At 37.9% G+C, this 16,789-nt stretch overlaps 1 protein-coding gene across 3 annotated transcripts in view; it reads right to left on the bottom strand.

Annotated features, from left to right (window-relative positions):
• Positions 1-3,192: 3,192 nt before the first annotated feature.
• FAR1 (fatty acyl-CoA reductase 1) overlaps positions 3,193-16,789 on the bottom strand; it is a 37,767-nt gene continuing 24,170 nt past the window's right edge. For 2 of the 3 annotated variants that reach the window (XM_055813992.1, XM_055813993.1), the window contains exons 10-12: positions 9,905-10,034; positions 6,202-6,329; positions 3,193-4,202 (exon numbers count right to left, since the gene is read on the bottom strand). In XM_055813992.1, the coding sequence (XP_055669967.1) occupies positions 4,040-4,202; positions 6,202-6,329; positions 9,905-10,034 (421 nt within the window). In that variant the 3' untranslated portion in view covers positions 3,193-4,039. The remainder of the gene's footprint in view (positions 4,203-6,201; positions 6,330-9,904; positions 10,035-16,789) is intronic. The other variant, XM_055813994.1, reaches the window with a different exon arrangement.

Below are 16,789 nucleotides of genomic sequence, written 5' to 3'. Positions count from 1 at the left end.
ATACTCTAGAAGAGAGCAAGAAAACAGAATTTAAAGTGGTGAGACCTGTCAGCCTTCGCTTCTAAATTTCTGATGGTACAGCACATTAAATACACAAGCACATAATTCATATCAGCTCCACGGGAACTATTTTAGAGTTTTAGATTTACTCAAACACACAGTGAATGTCACCAGGCTGGACAAAATAAGTTGCACATACTTCAGCACAAAAAAAATGACAAACAGCAAGAATACACTTTAAAGCAATTCACTTACTTACATTTCTCCAAAGCAACCACTTTGGTAACTTTTCTTCATTTGTTTAAAGTCTGCTCAGCAGATTGTGAAATATGTAACATGATGAAAATTTATACTTCCCAGCTCTGCACAGGGTTACTTCTCAGATCCAGATTACCTCTATAAACCTGTTCCTTGTTTTTGAACAACGTACGATGTAATACTGTACTATGAAGAAAGGGCAAGATGTTTAACAGCACAAGACACAGAAGGGATAACATCTTAAAACTTTTTTTTGTTCCTTGCTCCCAATTTTTAATCAACTAAAGAGACCAACAAAACCCATCTATATTTGGTAGTTTAAGTCTTAAAGTCAAGGAAAGCTTTAAAACTGGTAGACCCCTAAACCACAGCTTACAGCTCATGCATGATCTCTAGAAGTGTGCTCTTAATAAAAAGGACAAATTCATGAAATCTGAGGATTCCAAGAAATTAAGGTTAAAAAACAAAATAACAAGCCATTTTTGTGACGCACTAACTTAATGCTACCATATCAATCCTCCCCACAAAATGTAGATGCTACCAATAGCTACAGTTGCTTGCAATTCCTTAAAATGTTAATCCAGAATCTACTGCAAAACCACATGAAAAAGCACCCATCTATTTAAGTAAATTTGAAACAAATGCTACAAATAAACAGGCAAGGAGAAAACTAGCTGACATACAAGAAAGTCACCATGACCAAGCACACCTCATCATGTGTTTTGATATCACCCCATGAAGGTATAGAGTTTTGGGAGTTTTGTTTGTTGTTTTGGGGGGGGTTGATTCTGAAAGTTTTTGTTTTGCTTTTTAAAATGCAGTATTAGTCATAAACTTGATTTTCAAAGTTTCTCACAGAGGAAAGAGCATGTTCACGTATACCAAGATGACATTTGCACTATCCAGTTATTTTCCAGAAATTAACACTAATAACATGCAAAAATACAACAAACACTGTAACACCACTTTCAAGGGATCTGTTTATTTTTGGTTTACAAACAAAGGCACCCAATATTTCTGTTTATGTCTTATAAAAGCTCACAGATTCAGCATTTGTTTCCAAACACCTGTTCCTACAGCAGAGAAAAACATTACAGAAAAATGTAATTTTTTTTCCTGGTCCCAAATTTAAATACCAGTAGCTGTTAAGTGATCATGTTGTTTCAGACTGCTCTTCTTCCTATATAACTAACTGGAATACATCCTGTAACTTGCTAGTCAGTACAGTCAGTCTAGCTTACTGTATCAAAATACATTTCCGCCGTATTTCTGATTGACATCTGTTACGTTCACACACTGGTATGAAGAACTGCAAAGAGAACAGGGTTTTGATATGGAAAAAAAACCCAGCAGTTTCACATAGAATTTCACAGACTGACAAAACTAATGTAATAAATGTGACACTGAATCTATTGTCAGTTAAATAGAATGACCGATGCATTTGTGTAAGATACCAATAGTGCACAGAAACACAGTCTCCAAAGAGGGAAAAAAATTTGGTTTCTAAATTGGCAAATGTTTAAAGAGTAGAGGTTGTATATCCTTTTGTTCAAAGTAATTCTTTTCTTCATTATTTATTCAAAAGAATATATTTCTAAGCAGTGGTTTGGACCAGAAATCATCAGTTAATTGGCTTCATAGCTCTCAGTATTAACAAATCAACATTAGAAGTATCATGTGTATAGTTATAAAAACCGAAATTCATAAGTGAATTCCTTCACAGAATCATTTTCAGAATATGACGTATCTGTCTTTTGCAAACTTCAGCCACATGCCAACATGGGACAAGGGGTGTCATTAGATAGTAGGCACCTCTGGAAAAAAAATCTACAATGCAGGAATGCTTAAGCATACTTTCAGGTCTAGTAAGATACTTGGGGAGGCAACTAGAAGTGTAATACACCTAATGTACTTAGTTTAAGTGTAACATCTTCAATCACAGAAGCCATAATTTATTTTCAGCCACAGTCAGAGGTCTCTCACACAAGGTGTGGTCCTAGACCATTTAGGCTTTTCATCACTAGCTTTATATATACACAAGTAATTTTAAAAAGGAATTACAGCTTAACTACTTACTACAGAATATTTAGCTTCGACAAGGAAGCCAGTATCTTTTCAAGATGAGATATACACCTGTGTGAAAGGTGTTCTCTTTAAAGAAAGTGTTTTCACAAGAATAGCAAAATAAGTTCTTTACATACTTAATTCAAATCAGACAAAAAAACTACCAAGGGCAAGTATAATCTATCTCTTATGTAATTAAGTAATTATTTGCCTTTCCAAGCAGATTCAAGAACATATTCATCAGTATAAGCTGATTTTAATAAACAAACACTGGGCAAGGGTGGTGGTCAGTGCATCAATTAAAGGAACATTAAGGTGTTCTCAGAATTCTGTGCAACCAAAATTTAAAGGGATCTTCATGTACAGCCTTAAACAAGGACTCAATCTCTTCTTACAACCTGCTATTGTTACAGATGTTTTCCCTAGTGAAAAAAATTAACATGCATGAAACCCACATTACTTCAAGTTTAAACCTAGCAATTTCACAAGAGTTAAAAGATAGGTGGAAGAATTGTTAACATACTTTCATGTCATACTTTCATGTTGACACATTTGCTCTGCTTGCCCCATAAAATGAGAGGTTTTACTGGGGTAGGGATGAGAAAGTGTGCTTACGCATTGGTGTTGTTCATGCATCAAAATTCATAGCTCAGATTTTAAAAAAATAATTCATGAAGTATTTGCTAACATTGCTTAGAATTTTAAAACAGGTGTATCTCTTAATGAAAGCCTATAGTTTGTCCAGCTATCACCAGTAATAGAAACAGCAACTAAGCATCATAAATTCCTTTCAAATACAATTACTTTTTGAAGTCAGAAGTGTAACAAGCAAGTGCTGGCTCTGTGTTCCCAATAAAAATCATTTAAAAAAAAAAAAAAAAAAGACAGTCAATGACTTTATTTTTGCCCCCCTCAGGGTTACATTTCCTTTTATCTACCCAATGATAGGATCAACTCAACTTTCAGAGAAGCGGACTGTTCATGCTGACAAACACAAGTCGAATGCAGCCAGTTTTGAGCACACAACTGAATCATTAAATGCATTCTGAAGACCAGATCAGACAAAAGGCTTTTCAGTAATTAAGGAAGGTTGAAAGATTAGGTTTTGGGCTTTCTTCTGTTGTTTTTTCTTTTTTTTTTTTTCAAAAAGCAAAGTAGGCACCACTGTTGCATCTCTACCTTGAGAATAAGGGAAGAAGTGGCAAAAAGTAAAGGCCAATTACAAAAGCCCCTAAACTTTTTTTTTCAGGATATCCACCATCATTTATACACTTTTGCAACTTGCAAAACCCTTTACGATTTAGAATTTTAAATAAATAGGTCTACAGCAACTAGCAACTACTAAGTCAGTATTTATCTCGCTCAATGTGAAGTAAAACTTAAAAAAAAAAAAAATTCATGTTAAGGCAGATTTCAATCAAACACGTTCCAAATTGCACAGTTATGTTGGTCAGTGGTCTAAAAGGTTTTCCCCAGGTCAAAGAATTAAAGTTATTTAAATGCTTGTCTAATGCCAATTCAACCTGGCACTTGACCATTTTATTTTCTCTGTTTCCAGGAAGATGCACAACTAGCATTACATATACCATACTGTATATTTTGCACTCAAATTTAAGATGAAATTATGCTTTTACAAAATGTGAGATGACTACATGTTACAGGCTTTGTGCAGTTAGACCACCATGTGCATAGATGTCCTAATGCTAAATTCTCTTCTTCAGTATCTCATAGTACTGGAGGCTCTGAAGTAGGAGAGGAACTTGTAACACAGACTAACCACAAAGTACCAGATATTTCTTGCCATTTGTGATCTTGCAATAAAGATACGCCAAATCAGGATCACAAGAACTGTATTGAAGCCATAGCGTATATTCCTCAACCTAAGGGAAAACAAAAGAAATCATTAAAAGTCAAGGTACCAAGACTACAGGAAAAAAACCACTAAAAACTAACTTCTAATGTAGAATTTATCTATCCATCTCAAGATACATTATGAATGCCATTAAGTCAATGACAGACGTCAGCTGATAAGTGAAGGGCCAGACAGAGAAGGCTTTTCCATAGTTCACTGCTGAAAAGTGGAACACATGAAAACTAAGACACAGTCAGCCCTGTAGCTAACCACATGTAATTCTGCTTTATAGCTGCCTGATAAAAACCTCTTAAAGGTCATAGACATGGTAACTTACCTATGGAGGGCTGCCATCCACCCCAAAACCAAGGAAATATTTAACAGTATCAACTCCCCTCCACCCGTCCACATATTTAAAACTTCACGTATGTGTAGAAGGAATGCCAACTGATGCTGACAAAACAAAAAAATCATAGGATTTTCCAGCCACAGTGCCCAGAGTCTTAACTGCAATTTTAAACTCCTTCCTTCTCAGGGAACTATATTTAAAGATTAGGAGAAACTAAGTATCCTTTCAGGGCAACCATGACTTCTAGCAATCCTCTCACATGTAAAGATGGAAGCATCAAGACAAAAAGCAACCAGAATTTGCTCAGATTTCTCAGACACGGAGCAATCTCTTTGGTTCAGTAGAGAATGAAAATTTGTATTTCAAAGGCAGCTCTTTTTACGGAAATACTCACTGCCCTCATCTTTTTTTACAAGGCTGAGTGTTACTATAGCTAGACCTTCCTCTACGTACCTTATTTGTAGAAAAAAATAGTATAAACTTCTCCATTACATAACGTAAAGCCCACATCTCAATATGCAGAAATTACACTCAGTAGCTCCCTAGAGAAGCCAGGTCCCCTACACTGCCAAATCTGGTTAATATTGAAGCAGCGGAGTTAAGAGCTAGATGGTAACAGAAGAGACCAACTTCATGCCTCAAAATAAATACATGTTAGAATCTAAACCTGTTGCAAAACAATCTACTTAGAAAACAAGAACTGCGGTCAACCTGATGCTGTTCCAGTACAAGGCTATTTCTCATGTTATTTTTTGTACAATCTTTTGTACAAAGAATAACAACTGTATAACTCCTATGCATTTTTTAACAGCATCTAAATTTAAAAAAAAACCAAAAAACAGAAGGGAACACCTCTTCAGCTATTCCCACCATAATCACAGATTATCATCTTTCAAAAGTATATTTGACATTGTAACACATCACACCAATTTACTCTACAACTGCAAATCCTTGTCTTTAGACGAATAACACAAGTAGTGAACTACACAATTTTTCTTTGTGTTATCAGGATAGCAGAGGTGAAGTCGTATTGCAGAACAAAATTAATCACTTCTCCTTCACTTTAAAGTAAAAAAGTCTACAACCAGCTTTATGAATCAGCCAATAACAAAACAAGGGCAACTGTGCCAGTAAAATTCTGGACAGTAAAGTGCATTCAAATTGGAGGAGTTAAGCCACAGAAAAAAGGGGTCACATTAGAGCACCAACATCAAAGTTTCCTGTTCTGAAGTGGGGAGTCCATGCCTGTTTACTTGCCTGGTTCAAAAGATCATATTCCCAGAAGAAACAACTATTGTTCTACTAAAATTCCTTAACCAAACAAGCCATTCTGACCTTTGTGTTACTGTGTACCTTTTTACCCTCCAAAAGATACTTGGGTAGAAAAAAAAAAAAATTAGAAACCTGGACTACTGCATACACTAGTGATCAGAGCTACAACCATAATCCCAACCTAATACTGTAACTATTAATACTGAGAGCAACAAATAAAAGATGACAGATGTCATCTGACTTCTTTAGAAAACGCTTCAGACCACTGGACTGGAACTGAACAATGGCACAGGACCTAAACAGGTACTATAAAACACAATTAAGTCATAATATGGATAAGCAAAATTTGACAAGGGCAGGAGAACACAGAAAATTTAAACAGAGGAAAACAAAAACTTATGCTTACTTATTCAAGTGTTTCCTAGCTGCAGGGAGGCCAGACATTTCTTCATTCAGCACATATTTCTTTGTTCCCATGCAGTAATTTTCCATGTACTCAGCCCAATGTAGTTGTCGAACATCAAAATTAAAGGTCTGCATAAAATAAAATCTTTCACTGTTAGTCATCTAAAAATTCACCTGCTATATACAGTAATTTAAAGGAAAAAAAAAATGCCTTTACACCAGATAATTCAAATGTCTTCTATGCAAAAAAGTTACCTTGTCCTTAAATGTAAGAATGATCTAGATTTAGATTCCTTTTCTGACTCAACCAGCAGATTCTTATAGTATCTCTTCCAAATTTCAACTATTTCATGCCTTACTTTTGCTCCTCAGCAGTTATATTCTTCCCTCACTTCCAAGTGCACTGCTTTCGCACTTTGTCTGTCTGTAAGGATCTCCATTCTAGCAATGACTGGGTTTTATATTATGTTGTTTCCTTTTAAGCAATAAAACAATTCCAATGTGTTATAGAATAAACAATACTCTGTGCCAAGTTCACTGTTCAATAAATGCAGATTTTTTAGCTGTGCTTATAGTTGCACCAATATATTTTAGGAACAACCATGTGAGTATCTTCCTCAGGAGAGGAAGTTACTACAGTAAATTTACAACTCAAGGTTTTCACTGATGTATAGATTTCCTCACCTCAAGATTCTACAATAACAGCCCATTTAAGTCCCAATGAATACCAAGATTTTCCTAGGTTTTTAACTTTGCCAATTTTGTTTCAGGTAATAGAATAAGCAGGACCATTAAGGAACGAGAGACAAGTACACAGTTTCGTGCAGTGAAACCGTATTCAGCTTTAAAAGTTGTTACACATACAGTGAATTCCCAAGTCCATGCTTCCAAATAAGCTGCTTAACCGCATAGCCGGTGTGTTATATGGTGAAAAATAAACCTATTAAAGCCATTACAGTTATGAAGACAATCCCTCAGAACAAGCCTCTGTAATTTAGCATTGTTTGTAAGTTAAAGGTCAGTGTGTAGTTCCAGTTGTGATGTAAAATACATACACAATTAACAGCCTTCCAGTACTGGCAAGTTATCAGAATCTCTCAATTATTTTCTGTAACATATCATCATAGCAAGAATGTAAAAAGTAAAGACAGTAAAGTTTCAACCATAATTTCAACTATTTCTTTATTGCTGTATGTACATCTTATTGGAAATCCAGCTATTTGAAAATCCTAACAGCCCAAAGCTCTGGAGTTACTTTGGTTTTGTTTTTTAAAACTTTTCCTGAATTCAGGTTGCTGGGGGGGGGGGGGGGGGCGGGGTTTGAAGGGGGAAAGAGTGGAAATCTTCTCCACACAAGAATCACCGAAAGCTATTCTATTTCCTACTTCTAGAAAGTTTATTTAGAAGTTGGGCGCCTTTTCTTATTTACAGAACTAGATTCTGCAAAACGCTTGAATAGGAAAGACACTTTAAAGATCAGAAAACTGTTTCAAATGCATAAGGGAATTTGAGTCTCTTAAAACTGACTAGTGATTTTTATTCTGCTAAATATTAACCAGCAAAACTATAGCAGAAACGAAGGGCGGGGGGGGAAGGCAGAGATTGACCTCTGTTGCAATACTTTAACACATATAGGTATCTTCCTGTGAGTCATCGCAGGGGTGGGGAATGACTCCGTTCCATTACAGCTTCACTACTGCACAAACACATTTTGAGTAAGTTGGAAAGAATCCAGTAAGATTTGCACCACTTTTCCCTGCGATGAGGGGCAGGGAGGTGAGAATCTGGCAGCACAGGCACCCATGCAGGAATCAGATAGTTTTGGTCAATACTAGCCACTAGGGCAAACCAGCTAGGCTCATCCAGGTTGTATTGGGTTTGAGTGGCAAGGTTGTGGTAGCAGGGGGAGCTACAGGGGTGGCTTCTGAGAAGCTACTAGAAGCTTCCCCCCATATCCAATAGAGCCAATGCCTGCCAGCTCCAAGATGGACTTGCTGCTGGCCAAAGCTGAGCCCTTCAGCAACAGTGGTGGTGTCTCTAGGATAGCGTAATTAAGAAGGGAAAAAAGAAAACTGTGGTACTGCAGCCAGAGAGGGGAATGTGAATATGTGAGAGTAACAACCCTGCAGCCCCCCCGGTCAGTGCAGAAGGAGGGGCAGGAGGGGCTCCAGGCACCGGAGCAGAGATTCCCCGACAGCCCGCGGTGAAGCCCACGGTGAGGCAGGCTGTGCCCTCAGCCCACGGAGGTTAATGTGGGGCAGATCCCCACCTGCAGCTCATGGAGACCCCCCGCTGGAGCAGGTGGGTGCCCAAAGGAGGCTGTGACCCCGTGGGCAGCCTGTGCTGGAGCAGCTCCAGGCAGGACCTGTGGCCCCATGGGGAGAGGAGCCCAAGCTGGAGCAGGTTTGCTGGCAGGAGGTGTGACCCTGCGGGGGACCCAGGCTGGGGCAGGGTGTGAAGAACTGAAGCCCGTGGGAAGGACCCATGTTGGAGAAGTTTGTGGAGAGCTGTCCTGTGGGACCCCACACTGGAGCAGGGCAGTGAGGAACCCTCCCCCTGAGGAAGAAGGAACAGCAGAGACATGTGATGGACTGACTGCAACTCCCACTCCCCGGCCCCCTGTGTCACTTGGGGGAAGAGGTAGAGAAATCATGAGTAAAGTTAAGCTTGGGAAGCAGGGAGAGGTGGAGGAAGGAGCTTTTAAGGCTTAGGTTTATTTCTCATTACCCTACTCTGATTTAATTGGTAATAAACGATATCAATTTCTCCAAAGAGAGTCTCTTTTACTCATGACTGTAATTGGTGAGTGATCTCTTCCTGTCCTTATCTTGATCCATGACCCTCTACTTACATTTTCCCTCCCATGCCCAGTGAGGAGGGGAGTGACAAAGCAGCTCCAGTGGGCACCTGGCATCCAGCCAGGATCAACCCACCACACAAGTATTTCTGTTAGTTTGGGACTGGTAAAATAGAGCACCAAAATAGAGGCTCACGGATAGTCAACAGCACATAGTGGGAAGCCTAAGATTTTTCCTTTGAGCTCTTTCATTTACTCTTACTCAGACCCTGCACTCAACACTTTTCCTTCTTCCTCACTGATCTTCAGGACTTCTGTGTCATCCTGCTTCTGTTACACTTTCCCCCCTGCATGGGGCAATTTTAGTCACACAGCAAGAGTGCACTTCAGAAAGAAGCGAGAGAAGTTACACTTGCATTTCTTTAGATACATGTGACTGACCAGAGCACAAGAAGAGTATATAAAAGCTTACTAGTTTAAAAACAAGCAAAAAAGTCTTTCAAAAATCCACCTCCCGTTCCTCAGAAAAGAGACACCAGTCAAGTAGTAAATCCTTGTTTTATTCATGACTTAGGGAAAACCCTAACAGCTTGGCCACTTGGTTGATCTATGACCAACACCGGATCACGTGATCTGGCCACTCCGAAGACAATCACCTTTTACATCAGGCCTCCTTCCAAGGGGTCCTGCCCTTCCTCATGTCTGATCAAATCAATGAGCTATAACTTACAACACAGCCCTGGCACAACTGAAAGGATGCGACAGGAATCTCTGGTGCTGAGTTAGTACTAGGATTAGCTCCACATGATAGTAAGCAGCATCACCAGCTCATGTCCTTACTCAGTCTTGAATAAAGGGGCTTATATTTCACTTTCAGTCCCCATGCCCACATCACACAGCTACTTGCCTTTTTGTCTTCAGGGTTTAGCTGGTTCATTAGCATAGTCATATTTTCAGTATTCCAGATCCAAGAATTGCTTGTAAAGTATTCTAATACCATCATGGCCTTATGAAGACGTGTTATTGTTTTCATCATCCTACAGTCCAAGGCATGGAATGTACAGGTTACAGTGGTAAAGATTAGTTCAAACAAGACAGACAGTAAGATTTTGAGGTTTTTAACCCTTCAACCCCACACCCCTATGTTAACATATCCCACCTCGCTCTGCATGTTATATTAGATCAATAGGGTATTTCTGCATATTATTAAAGGGGACTGTGGCTGTCCAACCTTTATATAGAATCAGAAATTATAGGACAGTCCTTTTTTTCTAACCCTACTTCCCAGTGCAACCATAAGTTATAATCTCTTATCTTTTTTAGTGAAAAAACCCCATTGTCTTCTGTTGGTAACTCTTTGTTCAGGACAAACACAGAACACTTTTCCACATACTGGAGTATCTAGCTGTTCTGAACAACACAACTTGACAAGAGAGTCAAATTGCACAGTGCAGAACATACACACCCAACAACTTTAAGCAAGGGAGTAAGTTCCCCGATCTTCCTGCACACTGTGCAAGACACCAGATCTCTGTAATAAAACTGGTTTACTATGGTGACTAAAAGATCAAGGCTTAAAACCACCAGAAATACGGCTTAGCCCATTATCCCTACTGCTTTTGCAAAGGGCAGGAAAATATTTAAGGGCATAGAAAGACCATAGTAGATCCTGCCAAGTTAAGTGATTAGTTCCATGCTACTTCCAAATATGCAGAAATAACCTTCCATCATCCCTTAATACGCCAAGGAAGCAACTCTACAAAACCATAACCTGGAGTATGGAGAAACTATGTTATAAGGATCAATTTGGGCAAGTTTCTCTCCCAGACTATCTGAAGTGGACCCCAAAAAAATGCAAGTTATCCAGAATCAAAGTTCCCACATTCATGACAAGAAAATTGTTTCAAATTACTACTGCTAGCACTGTAACACCCAATATTATTAAGTAGTAACTAGTACCACATAACCTAATGTTAAATTTCTGCTTTGGGTGCTCAAGGTATTTCCATCTTTCAGAACTGCTTCCAAATTGATCCTTATAGCAGCCCACACTGATCATTTTAAGTAGAGGGAGGAGCAGAACAACCCAGCGCTAACTGGAAATGGTTTGGACAGTCAGTTATGTTTAATGAAGTTCATAGAAGCAATAAAAAACACTGATTTTTCTCTGAAAGCTGCTTTAGATGCATTCCTACTTGTAAAAGGGATACAGCATATTGTCCCAGAAACTCTTCTAAAGAAAGTATTTTGCACCACATTAGTGTCATTAATGGCTGCCATCTCAGTAGCTAAGGAAATACCAAAATTGCCTCTTTCACCTCATGGAGTAATACAAATTGCAGACACCGTTGAAAAAGTAAGAGTATCTCTAAAGCACAAAAAGCACAAATATTTTTCCTTGAACCCCACAGGAACCTATCTGCTGAGTAATTCAGAGTTGTATTCCAATCTTAGACCACCAATAGATGTTTCTAGATGCTTTCAAACACCTGTTTATAAGTTTCACCAGTTGGGCAAGGTGGTTCAGGTCAGCTCCCACTGTTGCCACAGTCCCTCTGATTCACAAATAGGAATGCAGACCATGCATCCAAACACATCCTGTGCTAACAGGACTGAACGGAACACAAAAAAAAACCAGTATCATTTCAGTGGGGAAAAAAAAAAAAAAAAAAAAAAATCAGGAAAGAACTTGAAACTTGGAAAACAAAGATCTCACTGGTCAGATAAGCCACAAAAGCCTCATAGCAAAACGGTCTGGATAAAAAATAGTGCCAAACAGAACACGGTGGCTAAGTACTTAAGATTTTTTGCAGAGGCCTATCTATTGATGTCTTAAGATTATTTAACTTAGTTGACTTGCCCTTTTGTGCCTCCTCAGTTCACGTTCTTACACTAAGCTGGGACAGCAGCTGAGTTTTAGTTAGGGTGCTTAGACTGCTACAGTTTACGAAAACTTGAACCCCTGCAAAATACTAAACGATGCAAATGAATATCTGATTTGACAAGTATAGACTTTGAGCTTATTGCTGGCTACTGACATCGGTTTTCACTCTTCTCTCTAATGAAACACAAAACTACATTTAAACTAACGCTATCCCAATTTGGGGTAACACTAATGTAGACTAACCTCTGCTGGGGATCTTGCTGTCTCTACTTATAGATATGATTTTAAAGCATAGCTAAGCTAATTAAAAAAAAAAAATAAATCAAGTGGCTGAAAAGAGTTGTTCTACCTCAGCTCCAGACTTTTTCCCCTCCCTCCAACTCAAAATTGGATTTAGTGACTGACCACAGAACCACCTGATTAAATTCATCACTCATCAGTTGTTTTTTTTCTTTGTAGGGCTAGTTTCTTATGTATCAGCCAAAATAATTGTCTTCACATCCTCTCAATTGCTAGATTCATTAAAGTTTGCAGAAGACTACCAACTTTCCTGGTGACAGCTTGTCAGTTTGCACTAAATCAACCTGAAACTACCTTTTTTTTTTTTTTTTTTTTTAAGAAAAGGTATGCTGACAGCCTCTCAGAGAAGTCAGCAATGAGTGTCATTTAGTAGACACTTGTGCAGCTCTGGCAGACTATGTTCTGTAACTCCAATAGCACCATCCAGCAAATGGGAATACACCCGTGACTCAAAAAAGATCATGAATACACATAATGGAACTTTATCTCTCAACCTGAAGTTTTGAAATATATACTTCATAGGTTGTTCCACAGATAGCCATTGGTTACAAGTCATAAATACCAAAGCCATATATAATCATTCAGTACATCAAGTATCGCATCAGACCTTCTTCATAAGCTGAAGACAGAAAAGAAGTCAGACCTGCTGATCATCATAAACAACTGAACAGTCACCAAATCAGTGTGACAGCATGCAAGACTTTCACCTAGATACCAAGCAGAATTTTGCTTCTACTAGGCCATCCTTACTGCCACTATAACACAAAATATATTACAACAGTTTGGGAAACACATGGCAGGAATCAAAAATTTTAAGCAAGAGTTAATTTAATTATCTGTAAGTTTGGTGGGCATGTTTCCATAGCAGACAATTGAAAGTGACCTGGCTTAAGGCTGTGACTGCATTTTTAAGAAGTCTTACACACAACTATTGTCTCCAAGCTAAAAACAGTTCTGATGCTAAATACAGACTGATCCTTCAGTGGATCTATAGGCTGCCAATCTGCAAGTGTCTGCATAAGCATTAGATATAGTTAATTACATACTTTTTTAAAGATTCCTCTAAAACACATAGAACAAGCTTTCAGATTTGTCTTTGTTCAGGTTTTCATTTTGGCTGTAAATTTTGAAGTGTAAGACATACTACTGGTATTCTTATCTTTCCAGCATCTCTGTGCACAACTTACAAGTGCTTCCAAGAGGAAAACTCACATTAATCTATTCAACAAAAATGTACTGTACTCTCTACTCATTTCTGGTTTGTAAGACAGGAACTACATGAAAGGTGCTTTATATTAAGTTTTAAGCAGCTTTAAATTGAAGTGATAGATATGAAATTATGTCCTTTACATCCTCCCTACATACACCAACCACACCTTCCCTTTAACTTTATAAGAAGCAGTAACAGAAAAGTAATTGCTGGAGAAAACCCTGAATTACTACTTGAAATATGTCATGTCACATTCTGTAATTGGAAAGACCTGCTGGGTTTGTATTTTAAAAGGCTTTAAGATTTCAAATACACTGAATTCTTTCTAAATAATGTATGGTTCTGTTGTGCTAAGTTACAAGAGAGAACTACGCCTTATATGAAAGTTAGACAATTAATAAGCTTTGTTACACAACTAACTATATATGGCAAGTTACTGACAACGCTATCCTTAAACTCAGATGCTAAAGATTATCACCGCTATTTATGTAGTTCCACAATGCTGTAATAGTCTTAAGTATTTAGTATAAAATATTAAATCTTCATTATGTCAATCTTTATTGTACATGCTCTATAAAATCTGGAAGACATATTATATACATTATTTCTTACTTTAACTGTTAATGTTATCAAAAACCTGTTCAATTCAAGAGCCTTAAGCTAGATGCAAAACCAGCAAAAAGATTTCCATCTCAGTAAAAACATTGCTTCCGCAAGCGAGATGCAAATGATTTCATATTGCAGGAAAATGTCAGCAGGTTAAGTTTCCAGAAAATTCCTGAACAGGAAGGTATTTTTTTAAATTATTATTGTAAACGTAATCCTTTAATTCTGAAGGGTCATAGGCCTGATCTATGTCTTCCACTTGCTAAAAATGTCTCATTCAGTCGCAGTGCAATATCCTGACACTATGACATGTAACATGAGTGAAGTTACATTTCTGTGTAGGTTCAATTGCTCAATAGTTTTTCCTACATTGTATGCAATAAAGACCTCAGAAGTGTATTCAGACTCAGCACAGAGTGGCCAGGCTATTGACTACATGTAGTCGAATTAGCACAGTATTTGAATTTTCTTGTGCTGGTTTTATTATAATGCTCAAGTTTTTTTCTGCTAAATCGTGGTGGGAAAGGTCACATTTTAGATTAAGCCATCCCTTCTTCACTCACAACAGCATTATATTGAGTTTAATAATTTCCAATAAAGTTTCCAAGGCTTCAGAAGTTTCCTAGTACATGCTGCCTGGTAATTACAACCATCCTGTCAACTGGACAGAACGGCAACAGGAACAGCAGTGCATTCCTATACCATGACTGTCTTCAGTCCATCAGTTAAAGCAGCTTTCAAAGTACTTTGAACCAGAAGACCAGAGAAGTGGCAGAGTAAAAATCTGTCTCAAGTTTCTTCTATTATTAAACAACACACGAAGCACATATAGGATTTAACACTGCATGCCTTGCTTGCATCTATATATTTATTTGCTTCTACTGCTCCTATTGCAGGCTCCCACTTTTTAAATGCTTCAAAAAAAAAGAGCACTATATAATGAAAGTTATATTCCTATAAGTGGGCTGGGTATCAAACTTAAAAGCTTTTCTTTCAAGTGCATTTGAGTAACCTTGGTGACTGAACAATTGCTAGTTTTAGTTCCATCTCCCATCTTTCCTCCAAAGTAGAAATCTTGTGCATGATAGGAAACTCACCCACCCACTGTTATAGTAGACTAATTAGGAATACTTGTATCAGTAATACTTCACAGGCTAGAAAATACATATTTAACATCACCAACTGTACTAGTACTGATTAAAGTTCTAAATTCCATCTTCAGACATCAAGAAAGTCCGGGAAAAGCAAACACAGGATTCAACATTCCCAATGTTACAATATAAAACTGCTAAGAGTCTTCTAAACAACATGATTATTCACAGTGTTGTTTTACACCCACTGGTCAAATTCTTAAAAGACTAGACAACTTTTAAAGACTGACAAGATTCTGGCAGCACAACTCCCTAACCATTTGAAAGACAGCAGGTTGGCATTTATAGTATAACCATTTTTAGTGAGTGATGAAATCTTCACATCTGTCAGGGAATTTCTACCATTTTTTATTAATAACATTGCAAAAGAACGTAAAAGCTAGGAACGTACTCAATACCTTCTTTTGATCTGAAGAGCTTACATTTTTAATGTGGGAAGATTACCCCACAGGCACAGTCTCCTGTCACTACTGTTGCTGTATTACACTACTGAATAACTGAACCCAACGTAGTTCAGAACTTTTCTCCTACAAACCACTCACATGGCTTCCTTCTACTGATGCAGTGCCAAGTCTGTTACAGAACTCTTCCCCTCCTGGTAAGACAGACCTAGACTACAGGACACTTGTCCTAATACACTGTCGCCACAGTGGAGATTTTATAGAGCCTGAACACAAATACTTTCAAAAATCTAATACATGCAATGAGTTAAGACCATATGGCTTGGTAAATCTGAAAAATTGAAGTGATGTCTTATACTTCTACATAATTGAGTTTAGCCTATTTAGCAGAGCTATGCCATTTTCACCACTTAAGTTGTTAAGAAGATACTAGTGTAAATATTATAAACTGAATGGAATGTTGAGATGATACAACTTGATCTGATATGTTGGTTTGTATCATCTACAGAATAACCCACAATTATTAACTCCATCTCCCATTCCACTTTCAATTTATAATGGCAACAATAATCTTAATGCAAGCCACTTCCTAGAGTTTAATGACCAACTAGGATTCTGATCAGAGACATATCCTGTACAGCAGCATTGAGCCAGTCATTAATCTCTTCAAAATGTAGCCACTGGGTTGTTACTGCTTATAGTTAGTACATCTAGGTAATGCCCATGCCATGTCTTCTTCGTAAGTCTCCACCACCTCACCAGCAAGATATTTTTAGCCCTGTCCTCCTTTTTATGTTTATGCTTTAGCCCTGTCCTCTATTATGGTTTTTGACCTGTCAATCTAAGCGAAAGATCATGCAAAAAAATGCAGGCATTGTAGGGCTGACTGCAGTCCAATATTGACATAAGAGGGGGCTGGACTGTAAACTACAGTCAGGGTGCCTTACTGCACTTTCTAATGGATTTATCTTGATATACAAATTAACGAGGTGTCTTGTAGGAAAAAATAAGGATCAATATATTGAGTATTTATTATTCAAGAACAAACATCACTTGCTAGACCTTGTAATTCTGTTTACCTTGACTACTCAAACACCCAAACTATCTAACAAAAACATCCCCACTTCTGGTAGAAAGTTCAAAGTCACTCTGAATTCAAGGACCTGCTCTCAGGGAAAAAAGCAAGCTGAGTTTTAGTCATAAAGCATTCAGGGGAAGGAAAAAAATTTGAAATAATCAA

This window comes from Falco peregrinus, chromosome 9, assembly GCF_023634155.1.
Source record: "Falco peregrinus isolate bFalPer1 chromosome 9, bFalPer1.pri, whole genome shotgun sequence".
NCBI lineage: Eukaryota > Metazoa > Chordata > Aves > Falconiformes > Falconidae > Falco > Falco peregrinus.
The sequence above is the reverse complement of the archived record's forward strand: the minus strand, read 5'-3'. Positions and strand labels throughout refer to the sequence as shown.